The sequence below is a fragment of the Ambystoma mexicanum genome, chromosome 11 (genome assembly GCF_040938575.1).
Source record: "Ambystoma mexicanum isolate Mex_15411 chromosome 11, UKY_AmexF1_1, whole genome shotgun sequence".
NCBI lineage: Eukaryota > Metazoa > Chordata > Amphibia > Caudata > Ambystomatidae > Ambystoma > Ambystoma mexicanum.
Genome location: NC_090934.1, coordinates 455,667,923 through 455,685,989, shown reverse-complemented (window position 1 = coordinate 455,685,989; position 18,067 = coordinate 455,667,923). Strand labels below are relative to the sequence as shown.

General features: G+C 39.0%; 1 protein-coding gene across 1 annotated transcript in view; it reads right to left on the bottom strand.

Moving 5' to 3' along the window:
• LOC138505004 (astacin-like metalloendopeptidase) overlaps positions 1-18,067 on the bottom strand; it is a 213,812-nt gene that overhangs the window by 468 nt on the left and 195,277 nt on the right. The window contains exons 11-12 of the mRNA XM_069625362.1: positions 15,111-15,229; positions 3,720-3,939 (exon numbers count right to left, since the gene is read on the bottom strand). Of these exons, the coding sequence (XP_069481463.1) occupies positions 3,720-3,939; positions 15,111-15,229 (339 nt within the window). The remainder of the gene's footprint in view (positions 1-3,719; positions 3,940-15,110; positions 15,230-18,067) is intronic.

Sequence of the window (18,067 nt, the reverse complement as noted above, 5' to 3'; positions counted from 1 at the left end):
AACAATTATATAGCGTGCCAGATCAGTGAAGACAGTCCTCCAGTAAAACAAGAATAACCATAGGAACATAGGAGCTCGAAATGAGAGGTTTTGCTCATTCTATAACAAATACTGATAAATGTGCATTCGTATTCAGTAGGTACCGTAAAAGCAAGAACACAGCGCAACTTGTGCAAGATAAAAAAGACAATGAAGTATGTGAAGGAACAATGACCTTCAACATTGATCAGTTAAAAGAGAATTGTGAAAGAAAGTTTGCCATAAAACATGGTGCGTGGAAAGTTAAGAATTTGTGTAATCCACTGACATTGACCAATATATATTTGCAATTCACTCCTTGAAAATGTTTCTGCCCACTCTGGTGCCACACAAACCTCTTCAACCCAACCAGGGAGCACACTCATGTTGCCTTTTGCCCCCATTCCTCTGCTACCAATAGTCTCTGTTATCAAGTAAGACGCCTTCCACCCTGCTTCGCTACTTAAAAAAAAATATTTTGTTTATACTTCTTAAGAGGATGGCCCTCCATGCCAGCAATAAAAGTAATTTTCATAAAGAACACTTGTCCATTTTCATGGCAAGTAGACAACCTAGAAATAGAAAAAGTACTTTCTAATATTTTCAGTGGAGTGGGGATTCTACATTGCATGTTATATTATTGTGATGTATACCACACTCCACTGCCATTTTCATGGTCTCCAGGTAATCTGGCTGATCTGAAAAGGAAGGAGGACTAAGAGGGTTTAGGCAGTGGGATTGAGAGGGAAAAGTGAAAGAGAGCTTTGATGTGCTGTTGGTAACTTCGATTAGGAAAAACCGGTCACTGTGTGCAGGTTTGTTTTTAGTTGGTAGCTATTATGTGGTGTTTGGTGTATGAGTGTGTATCGGGTGATTTGTGTGTTATTGCTTTCGTTTCTGCAATAGAGGTATGAGTGTGCTTTGTTCTGTGTTTGAGGGTGAGCAGTATATTGGACATTTTTTAGTGGCTTAGTGGACAGTTGCGTCAAGCTTTAGATGAATTCAATGCAGTGGCTAAACTAAAAAAATGCAGCTAAATTCAATACCGTGGCTATTCTCAAAACCTGAGCTACATATGATGAACGATATTGCTGCACGGGACTGCCAGCACCAGCCAGGCAATGGGGCATGATTTAAGGCCCTTTGGAGGATGCCAGCCTGCTCTTCTTCACAGCGTTCTTCTTTGGGAAAACCTCCGATGTTTTAGTCCAAATCATCAAACACGTTAGAAAGTTCTGTGGACTTGGAACCACAATAATGAAGGTAGTCCAAGCTTTCCTCTGGTCTGCCAAAGAATAATATTGACAAAGAACATATGGCAAATATATGAGATATGCGAAAGAGAATGCAATACATCATCTCCCAGTTCCAAGATGAATGTGAAGGAAAACTGACCTACAATTTCATTTCTCATTAGACATGTGAAGGAGCGTTGACACCTCCTAGCCACAATACAAAAAAGGCTGTCGAATAACTTCCATGGCAGAACCTCTTCTTTGACCTCTATTCAAGCCTGTGTGCCATCTGAATAATTCCATCGCGTATCGAAAGTTTACATTATTTTATTTGCATTTGATTTTTATTTAAAAGATAAATAAATACATGATTTTAAACATTAAAATGCAGGGGTAGACGTGACCCTGCTGGATCAACCATTCCACTTCCGTGGTTTGCTTTTCTTACGCTTGTAAAGATATGACCCGTTTGCCTGATTTTCTTGTTCCAGTTTACTTTTGGCTTATATTAACTGGCACACTCCTTCAACTTATTTGGCTTTAGATGCTAAGATGTTTTCCTCTGAAACTGAAGGGTCTGATTCACAGAACGTTTTCCAATGGGATTAGCTATTATAAAACGCTTCTGTAAATCAGGCTCAAAATGAGCTAAAATAAATGAGCATGCCGAAATATACACACAACAGTCCAGAGAAATACTATTGCAAAACTTCAATGCAATTGAAAACACATCACCAATACACGAGGAAAAGTGGGACGATACACCCCATGCCCCTTTCAAACATTGTTTTTGTCCTTAATATATCCCTATCATGAAGACATGCTAAAAATCCCACATCAAACTAGTTTCCCTACCATTCCCTTCAATTCCCGTCAATACACACTTATATAAACCTTTTCCCACCTCATCTATGTAACTTCACACCTGCCAATTCCTGCTCCTGGGACCACTTATCCTTTCAATCCACCACCTACCATCCATGCTCACCCTGGGACAACTGACAAATGCTATCAATTTTCTAATCCTCCCTCCAGCTTTTTGTATGCAACTGTATGCACTTTTTAATGTTGGTAAATGTGCTTGCATAATCACAACTGTAGTGCAATGTGGATATTTTTTTCCACTGAATAAAATAAATAATTCATCCAAAATTCACGGTTCCTCCTTATTATGAATGCACATTGTGCAAAAATTAAAGTTGGATCCATTGGCACTTTGTAAAGGTGGTTTAACATTTGTTTTTCAAAAACACACAGCTCAAAAGACTATCAGGACATCTGTCATTTGTCCATACCATTGGCTGGAAATGGAGCTTCTGTTTGAAATGGGAAATTAAAGTAAAGATGGGGAGGAGAAGGTCACGAGGATTGTTCTTTATCCAGATATAACCTTAAAGTTTTACTGCTAAAAGCAAACATTTCTGATAAGTTAATAACACTCAGGTGTACCATTCAGACTACAAGTCAGTTGGTCGATCTTCTGAAGTGCATGTCTTGCTTTGAAAATCTACAGATCAGGAACATAGACACAAACAGATTAGGAATTCCAGAAAAGAGTGGTTAAATTGCTCTGTTTTTTTAAAGCCTCCTTTTAACTCTGCCTGAAAAAGTGTCCAGAAGATCAATAACGAGTTCAAACAATTGACTTTGGTAGCCCAATTAGAGTATCTACTTGTTGTCTTTATTGGGTTAACACTTTCTATATTACCCATGCAGGTTTAAAAACGAACACAGGAATGAATCCCAGTTTGAACGGATTCATTTCCCAAAGTGCTGTCACACTACCAGGCTGTATATACTGGCCTTGAAAATAAAGCTGTTTATTTAGAGTCATGCCAAAGTGAGATTGCCAATCTAGAGAACACAGAGAGTGAAGAACAGAGCTACCCAGCTGCACCCTGGCTGCTAGATCTAGCCAAGTCCCATTACCTTCCACATGCTGTTCATTGACTATTTCTCAAGCCATATATTTTCACGGCATCTGAATCAATTATTGTTGCTACTTATCCTCTAAACCTAGTGATGCTGCTGGTAGTGTGGTTGCTTCATATAACTAACTTGCCATCTACTAGAGAAGGAGATTCACTACTAATGTATATTATCTTCTTATGTCTTGCCAATATTTTGAAGGTCTGCTTTAGAATAGTCTATGCTCATATGGTTTCCAAATCACAGATATTTTGCAAAATGTCAACTCTCCTTGCTTCACTGGGGGGTTAATGGTATTGTTTTTATATCATTGTATACTGTTCTAATCCAGTGTTCCTGACACACATGTCTAAATAGTCTCCTTCTGTGGACTTGTGACCTGCTTAATATGTTCGAAGAGACGGATCCCAAAGCAACTAATGGAGACTTTAAGCAAATATTGTGCTGTTCGTGATATGCATGGTGGTTTAATCCAGTCATACAAAGGCATCAACAGTAATAGAGCAATACATCCTAAACCATATAGGAAATACTTACCAAATGAATATGTCACCAGGAAGCCAATATTCGCTTTGTTTGAATGTCCCATGAACCTCAGACTCAGCCTGGTCCCATAAGAGGTAATGATTCCAGGCAATTGTGTACAGTAGCTGCCCACAAAACCGGAGCCTGGTTTTGCATCATCGTAGACGCTCAGGGAGTCAGTCTGGCAGTTTAATTGAAGTGGAAAACTCAGAGTAAGCATATTCAGTGCTATCTGTGAGGGAGAAGTGGGAGGCATGCGTCAGATCGTCTTGTTTTAAAATACAAATTGTGCATATGAAAGACATGTCATTTCTTCCCATGAAAAGCACATTCTTTTTATTCAAAATGAATCAAGATAGTCATCCTGAGGAAAGCTTGGTCACAGGAAGAGGTTTGTAGTACAATTTGGATTTAGCATGACATGTATAACATCAAATGACATAAACTATTTTGTTGAATCATCCAATCTCTTTGACAGGTTAATGAGCATAGACAATGATTTGGACATAAATACTAAGCAGTCCAATCGTTGTGTATCTTAGGAAAAAAGTATTAAAATATGTAGTACCAAACCATAAATGTAGATGTGTATGTTTATGTTGATTTATGTGTTCATTGCTCCATTTATTGTATGTTTTTTCATGTTCTTTTTTTATTTATGTGTCTGTATTGTATGCATGTTTTATGCATTATTGAAATGGATAACAAAACACATTTTAGTTTTAAATTGATGATAAAGTTGTGCCAATACGCGATGAATCTAATTTGAATTCTAAACTGAATGAATGGTGAATTGCAACAGTGATCCTGGAGCGCAGCAGTGTAGTCTGTGGTCACGCTGTAGGACATGGTGCGCAGGATGCAGGGGAAGGTGATCCATGAGTCATGAGACGCAAGGCCTGCAATGTGAGATTGGTGGAGAAGGACAGTTTGGACCTGTGTAGAGTGGTGTGTGGAGGCATGTGCAAGGTCTGCCTAAGGATGAATAGTTCAGGTGGATGAGGCAAGACTGGGCATTGGGCAAGACAGGCTGAGCCAGGTGAGTTGAAAGAATTGTCCCAACACACAGCAGCCTCTGCCGCTAAGAAACGTGACACCTAAACTTGCCAGCTAAAAATATCTCTCTTTTTGTTGCATACTTTGTCTTGCATACCATGGACTATCCCTAATTAACACTGTGTTTCTTTCGCTTAGTATTGTGTTAATGGACCTCAACTGATCTTTCCAGAGTATAACACAGTTACTGTTGCCACACCTCTTGGGGATCTACAATAAAGTTAATGTAATGCAATATGATACTATATAATGTTCTGTTTGAAGATATTATAGTAGACTTTTTTTAGAGAAGCGGTTCTTGAGCAATAGAGTGTGTCGGCTCAAGGTTGCTCCTTGAAGCTGCATAACAAAGTGCACAGAGAAGTGCAGTTGTTTGCAATTGGTTTAAGGGAGGCTGGGTAAGAGAGTATGTAAATCATGTACTCTGTTACACACTGGTTATATAGTGGCAGTAGCCACTGCCTGAGGAAATTAATGTTGACAGAAAGTGTGCATTGCTTAAATAGCAAATCTAGCACAAATTGTGCCAATTGAAGATTACTTAAGTGGTCCTATGGGTGCACTCTCCCGTGAGCATCTTACACTGGCGCACAATTTGAGAAGTAAAACCTGTGGGGGTCGACTGCTAAAACAAGAGCATAGAAAGACATTTCCATGTAATCCCTCTAGACCTATGGGGAAAATATGGCAGCACCAAGTAAATCTAATAATGTAAAACGAACATATCAATGATTAGTGTCAAAATAACAAGCTATCTTTCCAAACAAACTTTGATAGGAGACTCAATCAACCCAGTAACTCTGGTTGGAACTTTATTAGCACAAGCAAATTAATGTATAGACTTGTCTCCTGAAGTACAAGACGCTCTGATTAAGACATTAACAGGAAGACATTAACAGTTAAACTCTTCTTTTGCGTGCACAGGCATCAGTTTTTTCAGAGCGAGTCCCGCTGAACATGTAAAGATCCATTTACTGAGAATAATGCAGAAACTCTGGTGACTGATATAAATGGTAGCAATATGTCTAAAACTCTCTCGCTATTTCTTTCACCAGAAGAATCATCTGCAATTCATCATAACCCACAGATTGTGGTATTTACTACATAAGCGCTCTGGATCTAGTGCTACAGTTTCTGAGAGACTGCATGGCAATATTAGTGCTGAAGTAGAACTCATACAGAACTGCTACGCAACCTGACGACTAATGTAGCCCATACAGATGAGGCCGTCAACAAACTTAATTTCTCCGTTTCCACAATTCCTAAATGGGGCATTTTAGAGACAAATAATTCATCAGTGCAAACAACTGATTCAAAACCACTTGTATACATCCATAATACAATAATGAATATAGAAACTGTGAATCCTGAAGTAACTCTATCACATAGAGACAAGGAGCCCTTGCAATAAACCCAAAAGGATCATAAAAATCAGTAAAATGGTGAATATATTATTCATGAGATTCAGTGTGCACTGTCATCAGGAAAGATAATTATTAATATGCATAACAACTCCTATAAGCAAAATAAGTAACAAATCTCACAGCAAAAGTTCACTAACACTCTTAAACTCTTGACATGGCAAAGAACTCTATACTGATTGTTACAGGGCACTTGATCATGACTGAGGATTCAAGTAAGCTCAAAAAAATAGAAGGAAGCAAAAATCATGAGATTCACCATTATCTGTATAAAGCCCCACCTCTCTTGGAGAATCAAGAGGATATAGACTCTCCGATTATTGAGAACGTACAGGGGGATGTTTCAATGAATGAACAGGAGATTTCCCTGATGTCTGAAATACCATCGCCAGCAATCCAGTATTCTCCAAAACAATATTCCTTACAATCTTTTATACAGTGCATAAGCCAACGTGAATAGAGTTGATAGACAATAGATAACTAAGAGGCACATGTGCGCATGAATTCAAAATTGGATATGGAGCAGATGGATCTGGTTTGGATCTTTGAGAGGTGTACAGTGCTAGGCACGCAGCAGCTTTTAAGGCAATGATTCTCTACTAATAATTCACTCAAGGTTATTAGGCATACTACACAGGCTTATTACAGCTTCAAATATTTATCAAGTGGACTTTGTGGATGATAGTTGAGTAGTCCTTAGGGTTTTACATATGTAACCACAGATAATCTATAGTATGATTTTAAAAGAAGTATAATGGTTCCTGCATTGAGGTCATGACGTGTATCAGTGGAATCATGCTCAATTTCCTAGAGTTGGGAAATTTCCCATCACAAGGCAATGAGGAATGGAAATGAGAAGAGGGCGTGATAGTAACTTCTGATGATTTTCAAGATAAAGACATAGGTTAAAGAGAACAGAGGATTATGCATAATCTAAGGGAAGATCTTGATAACTGGGCTTGGATCCCTGCTTCTCCTTAACCAAAATCTATAGATCTTTCATGATTTCCAACTTCTCCTTTCCCATTACTTTCATGGAATTAAAGATGGTACAATAGATCTATGAACAATAATGAGACCCAAAATTACTTTAAGAAAGGCTATATCATCTTACTTCATACAAACTGGTGTATGGGTTCCCCTTACATTGATGGTTTTAATACTTTTATTTAAAAAAGCCATTAAGGGTCCTAAAGGGTATTCTTGTCCAGCATTTGCTTTTGGGACTTCAATGATCTTATGGATTGCATGTAAGATTAGATGGTAGAACTATTACAGATGATTTGTTAATAATTATTGTATATAATAAAATTGCCAAATAAAATGTGGACACATTTAGACAAGAGCTGGAGAAATACCTTCAACTCCTGTTGATGCAGGGAACACCAATCTATATTATTGTGGCTGGTGATTGTAACTCCTAATGTCAGATGCTTACAAATAGGAACAGGCCTGGAGTTTGGATAATCATATGGATATACTGGCTGCTCAAATGACACACAACAAAATAGCCATTTGAATGTGAGGGATATTGTACTGCTGAATAGGAGAGTCAAAGTTGAAATCCTGAGTAATTATTCATGGAAGAATGGCATAATATGTAATACAATTGACTATATATTGACTATATATATGTTTCTGTAAATGTATGTTAGTCCTGTTGGTTTTTCCAGTATAGCAGAATAAGGGTAATGATCACTCATTTCTTAATGTCATTCTTGAAATAGATGTTGGTTCCACAAATGTGAATAATTCTGTGACTCAATTGATAATTAACTAAGGTTGTAATATAAATAAATGGGCACCTAGAAATGTTAGTAATATGAATGAAATATCATTACATTTTCTGATTATGGAAGGCTGGAGATGTTACACCCAACATGTTTTTGTGAAACCATCAAAGTGTGCATCTCTCATCTGCAAACTTGCTCTACTAATTGTAGTCCTATCAGTGGTAAGAGAAAGTATAGTTAAATGGAAATGGGTGTGAACCTTTTGTTATAAAGGTGTGACACTTTTCCAGGATTTAATTTGGCTCTCACAATCAAAATTATACTTGAAAGGTTGCATAATTAAACAGTGAAAAGTTTAGACACACTTCAAGTGGGTTATGTCCTAGGTATTTAGAAGGCTAAGTCCTTGCCAGTTGCAATTTATGGTTCAGCGATATGGGGTATTGCAGGCCCAGTCCCATACAGTCAAAATAAAATCAATTCTTGCAATATATCATGGGCCTGCTAGAGGGCTTCCAGGTACACTCTCTGCACTGTGAGTTTGGTTTAGGGTATATGAAAGAGCAGACTGGAGGAAATCCTTTAGTGTCTTGGGTCCACTTATGAAAAATGACAAAACTTAAATGAACACAAATCCCGGTCCAAAATGTCATGACCTCCGATGTACATTCATGTTTGCATGGCTCACATATATTAAAACAGAGTTCCATTGAAACTCAATAAGGGGCATGGAAATTAACTGTAGTGAGATTTCACAAGTTTTTTAATGTCCAGTTTATGTGTCAGAAAGTTTGAAGTGCTGAGAAAATTCACTGTACAACAGTATCTTCCTCTTAATGTGCAGCTTGGGCTAGAAAATGGTCTGGGCTAGTTTACGAAACCCAGGCACAGAGTCAACTTATTGCGAACAAAGACAAACATGCTTCCTGAGCTGTTGTGTTTTCTGCTAGGATAGAAATGCACTATTGGAGAGTACATGTTTCCATGATGGGATAACGGATGAAAAGTGGATGAATTATTTCCTGTTTTTCCTGTCTTATACAAAGCTCAGGAGGGAATATCTCATTCCCATATTTAGAATTTGGGTGATGAGGCAAGTACAGCAACTTTATTTAATATTTCAGCCCTACATGGCCAGCACTCTACATTCCAAGTGTTTCAATTTCATTGAGCGCTCCTTATCAATTAGTAGTAACTTTATCAAATTGTCTTAATGTTATCTTGTTTTTAATCCTATTTGTTGTATCGTTGTGGATTAGTTCCACTTTTTCAAGAGAAATTATAAAACCATGGTGAATATCAGATTGTGTTTGATAATGAACCTGTATGTTTTAGCTTTTAATTCAAGGTGTCATTTTAATTGAGTTCTGCTATATGTTGGTCATTGCGTTTCTTCATCATTATATTTTATGGTGCTTTAGCTTTTATGTTTGATGTTTTTAGTTTCAATTTTCAAATAAAGAAAGATTGATTTAGTGATTGATAGTAAAATAGATATGGCTTTTATGGAGAAAAAACAAATGTTGAGACGAGAATTGAAAGTACTGCCCATGCCTCTGGACACTGATTGGGCTCAATATAAAGAGAAGAAAAAGCAAATACTTGACTGGCAGAATAATTACCTAAAATTGGACATGAAAACTCAGGTCATGACAAAAAGGAACAAAAAACCGGTGCCAGAAATGCACAGAGTTATGGAAACTTGAGAAGGAGTGGGTAAACCATTTTAGCAAGATTTATACTTCTACTGCCTCTTCAGCAATCATTCATAATTTGAAGGTCAATTTCATAAAGCAAGATTTTAACTCCTGAATCAAAAACATTAACATCTCTAGAGTGCGGGCCTTGAGTGTCTAGCAAATATCACCTTCAAAGGAAATTCTGAGATTTGGGTTGCCATTCTACACCAGCTGCACCAAATGGCGATTGAGACCTCTCAATTTCCAGAAATGTTTAAGAACACCAATATAGTCTCCATTTATAAAAATAGAAAGGTCAGAGAGACAATCCAAATAACATTAGGCTGATTGCCTTGCTGGATGTTAGCAGCAAGATTTTCTCCTCATTATATTTGACAATCTGACTAATCAGTCTTAGAATTCAGGTCTTATAACTACATTTCAGGTGCTCTTCTGTAAAGTAAAGGGAGCCTTACTAAATGGTCTGATCTCTACTTTGTTACATCATCAAGTGAAACGAAGAGGCCCTAATAATCTATATTTCCTGTTTAGATCTTACTAGTGCCTTTGATCTGATGGATAGGGTTTAATTGTGGCACAACCTAGAAAGTTGGGACATTGATAAATGCCTACAAAAGGTAATTATAATGTTTCACAGTGATATGGACATTCAGGTAGATTAAATGCAACTGGAACCCTAATTAAGCAATTCCCACACCTAGGGGTTTGCAGCAGGAATGCATTTGTGCCCCACATGTGCCATCTGTTTGTGTCCAATATGCTGGGAACATTAGACTTGGTTAAGAAACACCCTGACAAATTAGAAAAGTCCTTAGAATATTGAACCTGATCTATGTTTATGATATTGCATTCTTTGATTAAACACCACATGTTTTCCAGGTTACCATAGCCATTGTGAAACATTATGCTAATAACATCTTTTTAAGATTAATACCAAAAAAATGAAATCATTAGATTCACAAATCAGAAGCAATGGCCTTCACTTATTTGGGGAATTAAAGGGAGTGCATGGAAGCAGTACAGAACCTGGTTTATCTTGGCTTTTTCCTTTACACCAACAATCAAAATAAACTTTACAGCAGTGTATGGCCATTTACACCAAGAAAAAACATTTTCATCAGGCATATGGGTACTTTTCTTATATTCTCTTGATCCAATGTTATAAAACGCAAATCGTTCCTTCTTTATTATAGGGCTTAGAGATCATGTACCAGATGGTGAGTATGGTGGGATACATCTGTAATTCTCTATTCGCTTATACACCATGAGTTTTTTATGTTTCAATGAATACAGTGTGAATTGGAGAAGGTTGTTAGGCATACTGAAAACTTGTTCTGTTGTGATTTGAGACAGATGTATGAAAAGGAATCTTTGATTGTAGTAACTAAATGTATGCATCATTGTGAAGAGAACATTTTAGATTTAGGGATTTATCTAAACACAGCTATTAATAATAGTTTGCTTCTCAAAATAAATGATGGGAGTTGGATTAGTAAGCCACCATTATGACTGTCAATAGGTATTGAAGACCCTTGCAATATATTCAACTTAATTTTTTATTTTCTATTTGAGAATTTTTTTTCCGCAAGATGGCATGGATTATTATTTTTTGTGATTCTTTTTAAGTCTAACTCCAACCCTTTGAGTGATGTCCCGCATCAAGGTTTATCAAAGGGACATCCCATGTGCAGGATATGCTTTACTGAGGGAAAAATAGAAACTTTGAAACATCTAATGATAGAATGCAATGATACTTTAGGAATGTATAGGAATTATTTTGAAAGATATGTAAGTAAAACAAGTTTTAAACCAAATCCTTTTGCTTAAGAATTTTGCAAGCACAGCTGATTTGCCTGATCATTGCTGTTAACATTTTTTCATTATAAATGTCTGTAAATTATTGAATGAAGACTCTCATTCAGATTATTAGGTGTTTACATTTTTCTTCAAATGTTTAATACATTGAATCAGTTGTAAGGATAATGTTTGTTTTATATTATATTTTCTAATTATTTAAACATTTTTTAAAAATGTTATGTCTGTCTCAGATTTAAGTTGATTTACGATTATAGTGATGACCCCAGGTTTGGGGGTCCATAGGGCTGATAATAGTCCACTGGCCCAAGTTTAAGGGAGGCTGAAGTGAAGACAGGGCCTTGGCAAGGGCTCAGTGGGGTTATCAGCCCTGTCTGCCCCCAAGCATAGGAGATATCACTGAGGCATTCATCCTGGTGCCCATTGTCCTTTTAAGATGTTCAAATTCACTAAAAACAGAGACATCTGGCACCGAAATATTAAAGGGAAAAGGCACATTTACTATTTTTAAAGGTGTGAGGCAGGAGCATGTGCGAGGGAGTGAGGAGTCAGCAATGGTGAACAGGTAAATGAGGAATGGGGAAGATGTGGGAAAGGGGGTCGTGGCAGGTTTGACTCAGGCGGGAGAGAGGAGGCAGAGCAAGGAGGGTGATGTGACTTGGGGAAAGTGGCAAGGAGGACACCTCGAGAGAGGCACAGATGACTGTGCAGAACATGGGCAGCTACTGACAATGCTCTCCACGTTCCAAACCATTACAGTACAACTTTGCTTTGAAAACAATTTTTTTTCATAGAGTGGCTCTCACTGAACAAATACAACATTACAATTAATTCTGCAAAACAGAGTTGGTAATTGTTACCCTTGGGTTCAATATATGTTTGAGAGCTGCGATGCTCAAGGCTTATGTTTCCAATTATAAAAAAGGGTTGGCAGGTCATTCTGGGAGGGGTCAGGCTGTGTTGTGACCAGAAAGTATATTTTTGATTATAAACACAACCGAAAAGAAGACCAGTTGGCAGGTTCATATTGGAACATGGCCGCTGGCTTAGCAAAAACCTCACTTTAGTGAGGTGCAGGGATGCCATATGGGGGACGCCATGAGTCGCACCCATTGAGGTCTACCTTGCTACTTCTGTGGTCTCCAATTCTATTCCGAAAAACAATTGTGGTTGAAAATGGAAGCGCCTGAGCTGTGGCCCATGCCCTTTGCCTCTTTATTTCTAGAGTGGCTGGCTTTCTTGTCAGACCTCACTGATTTAGGGCCTCATCAAAAGTTGGACGAGATGCAGCAGTAAAGTGGTTGATGTCACATTTACCGCTCTGGCCAATCTCGAGTCTGGAGAGTTTGCCCACAGCTCTGAGCTGGGGTTAAACTGGCTGAGAAAATGCCAAGTTTTCCAATGGACCCAATGGGTGGTATCATCTACGGCCCAAACCGTGATCCGGTTGTAATACTGTTGGATGGTTGGGTGGTAGCACTAATAAAGTTGGGCGGTAGGGATACTGCCCAACTCGTGATGAGGCCCTGAGTCTGTTCTTAAACACATCAAATTTCAATGCAGAGAACAACTTCCAAAAAGAATTTAGAGTAGAATGAACATCCATTTCGGACTATGTATTTTGCTTTTCCAAGTTGCAGTTATAGCATATTTCTTTTTGCTGTTGTATCATCACATAACATTCCATCTCAATGTTCTCGGTCACTTGACAAAATCCTTGTGCCTAAAAGCTTGTGAACAGTTTAGAAATGTTTGACCATAGCATATAGTGTGGCCCTTGATTTCATTGTTATACAAATAATTATTTGTTGTAATGTGTCTATCATTCCTATCTCTATGGCATGCTGTTCAGGATGTTTGTTTGCATGTATAGGGTAACGAGTGCCCAGAGTACGGAATGCCGTGTGAGCGCACTTCTTTCCCTGCGCTACTCTAGATTCTTTAATACACAGTTATGAACCCTCCCAATGGTATATATTTTGCCAAGCTCTGAAGCATGAAAAGTAGATCCACACAGGCTTGACATGTGCCCAACTTTGCCCCAGACCTGCTGTTAAATCTCAGTTACTAGTTTAATGGTATCCAGTACAGAGTGTAATTTGCTTTTTGACTTTGAGAACATTCAGACATGTAATAGCTCATTTTACTATAGCCATTAAGATAGCTATAGCCGGAAATATAGCTCAGTGGGTTGAGCACTCGCTGCTGCAATATGCGTGTGATCTGCAGGTTCAAATCATAGCAAGAGCAACTCAGCCCATCCGTCTGAGGTTGATAAAAGAGTACCAACACAGGTTGGGTGATAATGTATGTATAAAAAGCACTTAACCGTACGTGCTAAATAATAACAGATCATTATCATTTGGCCTTGGACGTCTGCTTGAATTCACAGTAATTTGGTAATATGGGCCTATACACACTGATATTAACGATACATATGGTGATACATTCTTGTGTGAAATGTATATCACATAACAATGTTATGTGATACCACTTCCTGTTTTATATAGTGGTGAAAGGTCGTGTTCCATCGCTTCCTGGGATGTCACTTTGGGTGGGGTCAAATGACATAAGTTCCTGTGATGTCATCAGAGGTTAAGGGTCATGTGATGCCACTTCCGCTACCCCTGGCATTTTGCATAAATGCCGTACCTGGTGAGGTGATGTTCTTTAATCATCGGTTTTGTATTTGCACCAGCTATATATTTTTTTATCAAGTTTCCTCATGATCGTAAGAAAAGGACATGTATCTAATGTGTGACAAAACATAGTGCTTCTATAGTTATATGTATTCCAACACAGTCTGATTGCACACTGCATGCCTTGACTAACAGAGGATTTCTCATAATATGGACATAGCACTCAAACCAAAAGAGGTGGATTCACTACACAGGTACATCATTCTTTACAATGTTGTTAATTAATTTGGCATCATTTTCTTCATGCACCCTATCATTGATTGAAATGTATTGTCTTCCATTGTTTCGTCAAAATCACATCTCAGCCATCCCATGGCACAATTGCTTTGAGCTCATTGCATACCCATAAAGCATTGCTCAGTTGCATGTACCAATCAACCCAGATGAGTAACTTCATACATGACCTTCACACGGTCACCTTAGGAGTCCCACAGATGAGACATGCTCCTCTAGGAGCCAGACCACTGTGAACATTGCTACTATGCTCACAAGCAAGGGGAAATCCAGAAAATAGGACTTCTCTTCCCATGCCTCAGACTACTGGAACACAATTCCAGTTGCCATGAGAAGTGCTCCAACTCTCATGTAGCTGGGTAAGGACCTCAAGATACAGATCTTAAGAGAATACTCCTAGATATATACCACACCTGCAGTATGCGATATCCAACTAACATAAACTGTAACTCTCCTTACACCAACCTCTGTTTACCATAAATTACTTGTACAGCACTCAATTGCTTCCTAGGTAGTTGTGTGCTACAGAAATCCAAAAACAAAAAAATAAACTAGAGAAAGAGAAAAGTTGATGTAAATGTCACAGAGACACATTTTTTGACAAAATTAATGCAAGAAGTAATTAAAAAAGCAACACGTATGTAAAGGGAATTATACAGAGTCGGTAAACTGGGACAAACAGCACTGGGAGGATACAATGGCCATTTGTTTCAGTGCTCCTTCTCTTGGTTTTACCCAAACTAACCTTGTATCCTTGTGGTGCACTGATTGTCCAAGTGCAATAGGTTGACGGTGGAGAGGCAAATGGATAGTTTGGTGAAGTGACAGTTCCACTTGTTCTGGTATACGTCCCTCCACAATTATCTAGACACGAAAGAGAGTACAAACGTAATGTCATCACAACACCATAATAGTAGTGTGCACAGAATGTATCCTCACCAGCACCTCCAGCACTGCCAGCAGCTCAATCAACATATCAACATCACCATCACACCCATCACATTATAGACATCACAGCTTAATTCATCACTACGCATTTCCATCATCAAGGTGTTCATGCCTGTCACCAAATCCCTATCAAAGTTACTGACAATTTCCAGACCATCGGATTTCATCCTGTTAGTCACCTAAGCAGGTGTATACTGTTGCAAATGTGATCTCTCACACTGCTCGCCTAATGCTTTTCATTGTCTTGTGTTTTGAATACGTGATGCAAATATCCTGTACTGAGACAAAGTTACTCAATGTATTGTACCTATTAAGGTATATGAACACCTTGGGTAGATTACTTGCTCAACCAAATGCTTCAGGAGGCTGTCAGAATCTGTCAATGCCCACTAGCATTCCCCAGCATTCTCCATGACCATCTATGTCCCAGTTTTCCCACAACCATTGCCACACCTGCACCCCCATTTCCAACTTACATGTTCACCGCTAAAGGCTTCTCGCTCCCCCATTCAGTCTCCTACCTCACGTCTATCTAACAGTCTCTTTTTTTCTGGCCAGCCCTCTTTGCTTTTTCATGGGATGTCATGCACACGGGATCATCTCAAGACTGATTTCCCTTAAAAAAGACTTTAATGCTAATAATGATGACCGCCAATTTTTGAGGTGAGCATGGCATGTAACACCATAGGGGAACAAAGTTACTCTATAATCTGTGACCAATGGCACTGTGAGGCTCACATTTGAATTAAGGTGTGTTTGTAAAGTACAGGGTTAGTAATGGGGACCCCATGGTAGCTTGTGCATATGTTTGTGGATACTTTTTAGCTTGACTCAGACCCCAGGGTAGTTAGTGTTCTCATTTGTAATTGGGTCTCCTTATAAACCTTGCTTAGACCTCTCTCCATTGTTACCATCGGAATTGCATCGACCTCCTTCTTGGGCTCAGTGGTGACATGTGTCATTGACCCTGGACCCACTTTTAGATGTTCTGATTGAATCAGACCTGCCTGTATCAGAACATGCAGAGTAAAATTACATTTTAACTTGACACAGACTTCAGATGTGACTACATGAGAGATAGATATGGAGTGAACGGTGTGGTCTTCTGGGCAGAGTAAGGGCTCTACTCCTGTAGCAGTCAGTCAGAGTTGATTCCTTGCTCAACAACCCTTGCTACTGGACAGAGAAGCGACAAGATAAGTAAGATATGACACCCCTTCTGACCAGCATGCTGACAGAGACCCTGGGGGTAGGACCTCAGCATCTCTCATGTCTAGTCACTTTACATACCAAAAACGTCCACTACTGATGAGAAAACCCCTGTCATTGTGGCCAGTGATCCAAGCCCTCACTTGCCTGGTTTGAAAAGGACATTCGCATGCAGGAAAGCAGATTGACCAATCACAATCTGCCTTTCCCGGGCACGATTTTGCATTCACTGCAAGAGGTGAAAAAAAAAAGAAAGTCAATAAAAAGGCAGCCTTTAAAAAAAATGTGTTCATCCAGCAGGAGATGTGCTTGTGCTGAGAACATCTCCCTTCTGGAAAAAAAATGAAAACTAGCCCCACCCCGGGAAAGCGAAAGCTTGGGCTGGTGAGCCATTATACGCCATGCCCACCCCCAACCGGGGCGTGAAAGCTACATTCTCCACACAAAATCTTGTATACTTACATTTCTAAGTGACTCTGGAGGGCCACAAATGTCTAGAAGGCCCCATTCCTCTATTGAACAAGCACAGTGGCTATGCCCCGACCGCATCCCTGTTTGTATTTACCCTAAAATAACAGTGAGCCTCATTCATTTCTATGGACATTTTACAACATGTGGAATTATAATTCTTTTCAGTAGACTATTATTTTGCATGGGCCAAAACATTTTCAGTGGCTACTGTCGGTTAACTTGCATCTATGTTTTTTTGTTATACACCTCATTTTTACAGTATACATTTGGAAGTGGATTCATTTATAGGGACAAAAAAGGACAGAAGATCAAGGTGAACGTTATGAACGCTACCGCTGCTACCATCCTCCCCATTCCCATGGAGCCCTATGGGGGGTCAAATGGGAATGGGGACGTACCGACTCTGGGTCCCGCAAAATGGAATTACCGGGCCCTCCAAGGTCGGAATGACCCGGTAAATCCCCTTTTGTGGGACCCAGAGCCGGACTCAAGTTTGGGGGTAGCCATGCCCTTATAAAGAGAATGGCTACCTCCAAACTCATAATGAGGCCCATTGTGTTCTCTTTTTACATGCTCTCTGAGATGTGCACCTCTTTGAATGAGGCACATCTATTTGTGGTAGATTTGTGGCTTATTTGTGGCACATCTCAGATATGTGCGCTTATTTATTTTTTGGGGAATCTGGTTCATTATTCTGAAACCTGGTGCTGTGCAAAACTGCTAAACAAAATAAATAAAATAAGTGTGGTCATTCATGGAGAAGACCCCATCGAAAAGGCAGGCTTCAGAAAAAAATGGTACCACTGTTACACTATAGTTTGACACATGCATGAGCTGAGAGAATTTCCAACCTGCATAACTGATGCCACTGTAGCCACACTACTCATAATAAAGAAAACATGTGGCATACGTTATGGTCTCCCATAACTTTATATGAGTTGTCCAGTTGTGGCGAAATAACCTTTGGTCCTGAAAGCCTCTAACAGTTACAAAACTGCCATTCACCAGACCAAAAGTGACACTTACAATGACATGATCAATAAAGTGAAATCTGGGACAAAAGAACTATTTAAC